The sequence below is a fragment of the Pygoscelis adeliae genome, unplaced genomic scaffold (assembly GCF_000699105.1).
Source record: "Pygoscelis adeliae isolate BGI_AS28 unplaced genomic scaffold, ASM69910v1 Scaffold121, whole genome shotgun sequence".
In the NCBI taxonomy this organism is placed as follows: Eukaryota; Metazoa; Chordata; class Aves; order Sphenisciformes; family Spheniscidae; genus Pygoscelis; species Pygoscelis adeliae.
Genome location: NW_008824359.1, coordinates 2,992,997 through 2,998,415, shown reverse-complemented (window position 1 = coordinate 2,998,415; position 5,419 = coordinate 2,992,997). Strand labels below are relative to the sequence as shown.

The 5,419-nt window shown below is 40.4% G+C and overlaps 1 protein-coding gene across 1 annotated transcript in view; it reads right to left on the bottom strand.

Moving 5' to 3' along the window:
* The window catches only part of GCFC2 (GC-rich sequence DNA-binding factor 2), a 20,232-nt gene continuing 14,813 nt past the window's right edge, over positions 1-5,419 (bottom strand). The window contains exons 14-17 of the mRNA XM_009319660.1: positions 5,337-5,403; positions 2,079-2,225; positions 1,603-1,727; positions 1-1,235 (exon numbers count right to left, since the gene is read on the bottom strand). Coding sequence (XP_009317935.1) covers positions 1,121-1,235; positions 1,603-1,727; positions 2,079-2,225; positions 5,337-5,403 — 454 coding nt within the window. The 3' untranslated portion in view covers positions 1-1,120. The remainder of the gene's footprint in view (positions 1,236-1,602; positions 1,728-2,078; positions 2,226-5,336; positions 5,404-5,419) is intronic.

Here is a 5,419-nt window from a genome sequence, read left to right as displayed (position 1 = left end):
ATCTTTTGTCTGTAACACTGATCAAAGCCATTTACAATTAAAATATTTTAAAAAAATATATTTTTAACTTAAAAAAATATAAAAGAAATCATATGGATTAAGTCTGCAAGAGTGAAATTCTAGTCCTAGAAGATTTTGGAGAAATACAGTCAGAAGTAAACACGCAGAGTCTGTGATGCACTATGGTTTCTACAAAAAAGCATCCTTGTTATTGTATAACACTATTTATTGCAAATGTACAAAGTTATAAAAAATTAGAAATCTAAGAAGGGTGTGATGAAGTAAGGTTCAGTAGATCTTCCTGGGAAGCAAAAGGAAGACTCTCCTAGAGTTTCAGTCACTAGAAAGTAACTGAAGTTGTTCTTGTGCTTCTCATCACCAAGATGCCTGTAACAAAAAAAAAGCCTGATGAAGCAAGATGTGTGACAACTCCAGGTGTGCACACACGAGTTCAGTCTGTATCGCTCAAGCACAGAAGTACGCACATCAGGCACTATCTTCGCTACGTGTTTGCTGGTCCCCAGACATTCTCCTGTGCAGCTCTTACCCCACTGAACCCACATTTGCCAATCAATAAACATTCATCAAACTCCTTACCTGCACGCCGACTTCTCATTTCTGTACCAGGGCCAAAACCCCTGCAACATGATGAATTCTTTTTCACCAGGGATGGCTTAGCGATAACCCTACCAAAATCACTGTGACCACAGTCAGAAGAGCTCAACGACTGCCGAGTCAGGGTGATATTTAGCAATGTAATACTGGAAATAGCTTGTAAAGTTGGCTACTCACTAGCAGTGATAAACCTTACAGGCACTCACTCTCTTTCCAGGAATCCTTCCAAAAAGGATAAAGCAATAAAGTATTGTCATACGTTTTAGCACACCTGAACCGTCGCTCTACTTTGACAACTGTAACTTCTAAAAAGACTCCTTAACCTAAAAGTAGATGGCAGTAGAAGACATTTGGAACAAAAAAATCCTCAAGTATTTAATAAGACGACAGTGATTACTACTAAATCTTTGAGTAGGCAGGGTCCACTAATTAAATTTCATATTAGAACTGTTTTAGTGTTAATACCAGGCTTGCTTCAGGAATATAAGTGTTCCTTCAAAATTTCCTATTTCCCAATCATGGATTTAAGGTGTTCAAGTTTGTACTCTTCAATGAAGTCTTCAACAATATGCAGAGCTTTGACTTTCACCAGCAGGAGAAGAACTTCTTTTGTTTCATCACTACAAAAAAAAAAAAAAAGAGAAAAGTTTTATATAACAGCACTTTTATGTACCTGACTTTTAATTACACTTTATGTTTATTAATCTTAAAGAGAGTCAGGTCGCTCTCCTTGGCTGCTTGTCATCAGGTGACCTCAGCTACACTGATCACTAACAGTACCCAACATCTAGCGCCTCAAACTATCGCATTAAACTAGAACTGCCGAAGCACCCCTTTACATTATGGACTCCATCTTTTATCTACATATGTGACGAGAACATCCTTGAAAGTGTCAAATATGTGAGACTTAAGGAACTTAAGAAATATTTAACACAAAGTGTACGAGGAAGTGCTTGAATCCCAGGGAAAGCCGTATCTATATGTTACCTGTGGTTATTCTTGTGTAGCGTACGGGCACACCGCAGCAAGTGCTGGCAGAAGTTCAGCAACTCAGGGAGAGTTGATCCACTTTTAAGATCTTGGAACCATCTTTCTGGGAGGCACGCAACCACCTGCTCACGCAAAAAAATATTTGGAAAGGTTTAAAAAGAAAAATCTTTCAATATAACCAAGTCACATCACTTCTGACTTTTCTTTTCGGCAGGTTCAGTCATTATTAGTGGTGTGCTTTTTCTTTGAAACCAAGCCTGATTATCCCTACAAGTTGTTATTCTGAAGAACCTATGGACCAATGTTTGCTCTAAAATGCTTTGATGCACCAAGATCATTAAAAAAATTTTAATTTTTTTAAAATGTCATTTAAATTTTAGAATTTTTAAATAGTCCTTCTTCAGTCTAGACTCCTCTTCATGAAAAAAAGCTTTTAGCGTACGCTCTCTTCCAATGTACATGTCGTCTTTTACCTTATTACACTTTTCTATATTATCCAGCCCTGGTGGTGTGTTTAAGAGGTTCAGAAGAAGGTAACGATTCAGCAACTTGCTCAGTCCCAAATCACGGACCAGATCTTCTTGTACGATCCCATCCCAAAGAAGAACATTGGAGAGCAGCTGCAGTAATGAAGAAATGGAGAATATGCATACTTAGGTGGCTAGAGGTGTGCTAAAACACAATATTAAAAGTTTTTTGTTTAAAAAAAAAGATAATAATATATCCATCCAATTTAAGTACTCAAAACCCAGGATTCACCCTCTCCAAATTTACTGTCAGTTAGCCACTAATAAGCTGCATATAGTAAATAATCTTATCAAGTAGGATAATTGATTTTACACATGCATATGAACTGTACCCTAATATGTGTATATATGACCTCCCAAGGTTGGGAAGAGCATTTGACCCTTCCAATAGGTTAACAATTTGCTAAGGCCCAAGTACAGAAGACAACTACGCTTTATTCTTTTCACAGAAGAGCTAGCAGTCAAATCTGGAAGCGTGAAAGAAGGAAAGAGTACTTAAGACGCTCCCCCTACAAGAAATACGGACCAAGAACAAGTGGCATCCAATTCTAAGCAATCCTTCAGAGAATCCAAGACAGCAGTAAAAAAAAGTAACTATATCTGCTCAGGATAAGCCTACACGCAGCCCCTCATAACATGAGGGAGGTTGGTAGCCACAGTTCATAGCAGCATTGTTTGTAGTTGATCTCAGTATTATTAGGTACTGAGAGTTTTCTTCTGTTGCCCCTATCACTATAAATCCTTATAACTGTTGTCATTTTTGAGTCTGATGAAAGAACATGGCTATTTTTTCCCCTTAACTCAGAACAGGTTAATTTTGAGGTAACTGTTAATGTCAAGGTAATTTACCCTCACAGACACAGCATGCTATCTTTGCAGTCACCAGTCAAAAAGCACTCACAAAGCCCACCACCTTCGCACACTTCTCTGGAGTATCTGATGGGACGCTTCCATCTAACTGCATGAGCGACTAAAACACAGATGAAAGAGAAATCCTTCCGCTGGCCAGCATTAATCAGGAGAGTACACAGCATAGTAACAAGAAGCCCTGAAGCTACACACTGTATCTACACTAGGCAAGTTAGGCAAAACCAGGGTACAAACGCTGAACTTCCATCATCTGTAGTTTTGCATTGGAAGAGTTCCTGGCTCACTTCTCACTCAAGCCAATTAGTATTCTTCCATACAATTTCTGGGCATCGTTTAGAGGCTATTCCTAACAAGTATCGTGAAGATGGCAACCCGTATTGAAAGACAGGGTTTAAGAGCACGAATGGGGGGCTGCACAACGACAGTGGGTCTCAGTGCCAGAGAGCAGTCTCAAGGACAGATGAGTTACACTAGTCTAAGTATTAAGTAGGTCCCAAGAGTTTAACACAGATGAGTTGCAGTTCTATTTACCCTGGGGTGACTGAATTCATGCCTCCACTCCAGAAAAAATGATGTCACAACTATTCAACAGATATACAGAGCAAGAACACTTTAAACTTCTCCCCATTATCACCCCTTCAAAGACTACCGCTGTGACAGCAAAGATAGAAATCAAAAGCTAAAAGGAAAAAACTTCGATCTGCAGGAGAAAGCACCCAGGTCTGATTTCCAGGAAAACACAACAGCCTAGAAGGTGGGATCAGAATCCTGTCTGCCTTGGTTTTTCCTAGGTGTCCTAACCCCTGAGTATTAAGCTCCCTCTTGCTTTCTCTTCATCCGTCCACAACAGACTCCCACACAGCAGTTCACCCCAGGAGCAGAGGTGGCAAGTCTTTTGCAAAACAGACCTCTACAGATCCAAATTTCCAGGTTTTTCAACAGAAAGGAAGCTCTGCGTCATGACAACAGGAAGCACACGCAGGGCTAGGCATCGTGGATAGCAGGGGAACTGGAATATTGTCTGGGATTTTAATGGGGTTTTACGCATCTAAATCTCATCTTTAGTAAGAATCCAAATCTACTCCTAGAGGAAATACATCTTCACATCTTAAGTAGGAACAACCGAATCGCAGGCATTCAGAAATTCCCAACCCAGCACCCCAAAAGTAAAACTATACTGATGTGCTTATATGAACATGCAGTGATTATATTCTACAGTAAGGGTTAACATAACTAATGCCATTTTATAAGGCAAATGGCCATTCTCTGTGACTGATGTATTAGCCCCCTTCCCCCTCATTATCAGGCCCTGAAGGTCCTGTGCACCAAGCAGACGAACCAAACAGATTATTTCTTCTTCCCCTCCCTGTCGGCCTCAAGATTCCCAGGCACCAGGCTGACTACTCCTCTCCTTACCAGCCTTGACAGTCCCGGGCACCCAGCCAGGCAGGTGGTGGTGATGACCCCATCACAGAACAGGGAAGTGTAACAGCACACAGAGCACTGTCTATAAAATCAAGCAGTTACAAGTCCTAAGGGGAACTTGCACCAGAACTGCTGCTGGACAGTGACACCCATGAGCCCCCCCGGTGGCCAGGGACACCTCCGCCGTCCTCCGCTTCCTCCAGGGATTGAGTGACTCCTATTCTTTTACGTGTTTCTAGTCTGGATTATGACTGTTATGTTATTGATACTGCAGGCCAAATATTAAGATTTGACCCGATCTGCAGAGGGTCCAGGTGGTTAGGAACCATAAGCTAAGCTGTGCTATAAGTTCTGTGCTAGGCTACTTATAAAATTGTGCTACACTGATACTGATTATAAAAATCCTGTGCTACTCTGATCATAAAATGCTATGCTTATCATAAAATTCTGTTAAAAAAAAGTAAATCTTGAATTGTACCTGCAACTTAGTGCCATCGTTATTCTGCTCAGGATCCCCAGAAGAACCTGTCTGTACCTGTAGTGTCGGGTGACAACCTCTTAGCAGAGTGGCAATGACTAATTAATATGATGTAAGGCCAACAGGCCTGGCTGACCCACTCAAGGAAAAAAAATGAACCAGCAGGAACAGATGGTCAGATCAAAGTCTCTTGCAGAAGATGTACCCGTTGGGTAGACAGAAATAAAGTGTACGTTTATATCTCATTCTTAAATCATCACATGCAGGTTGCACAGAGAACAGATCCTTCACTGAGAAAAATGGTTATCCATCCTAATAAAAATGTATTAATCTCCCAGGACTCAGACTTACCTGAAGATATATTTCCTGACTGACTGCAAAATATTTTTTTCACTAAAATGAATTTCAAAGAAGAAAAATTTTTTCTCTACCTTAAAAGCTGACCAAAACTGCCTTTCTTGAAATTTTGAACATAGCGATGATTTGTCTTCCACAGTGCTGGTCATGGAAAGAA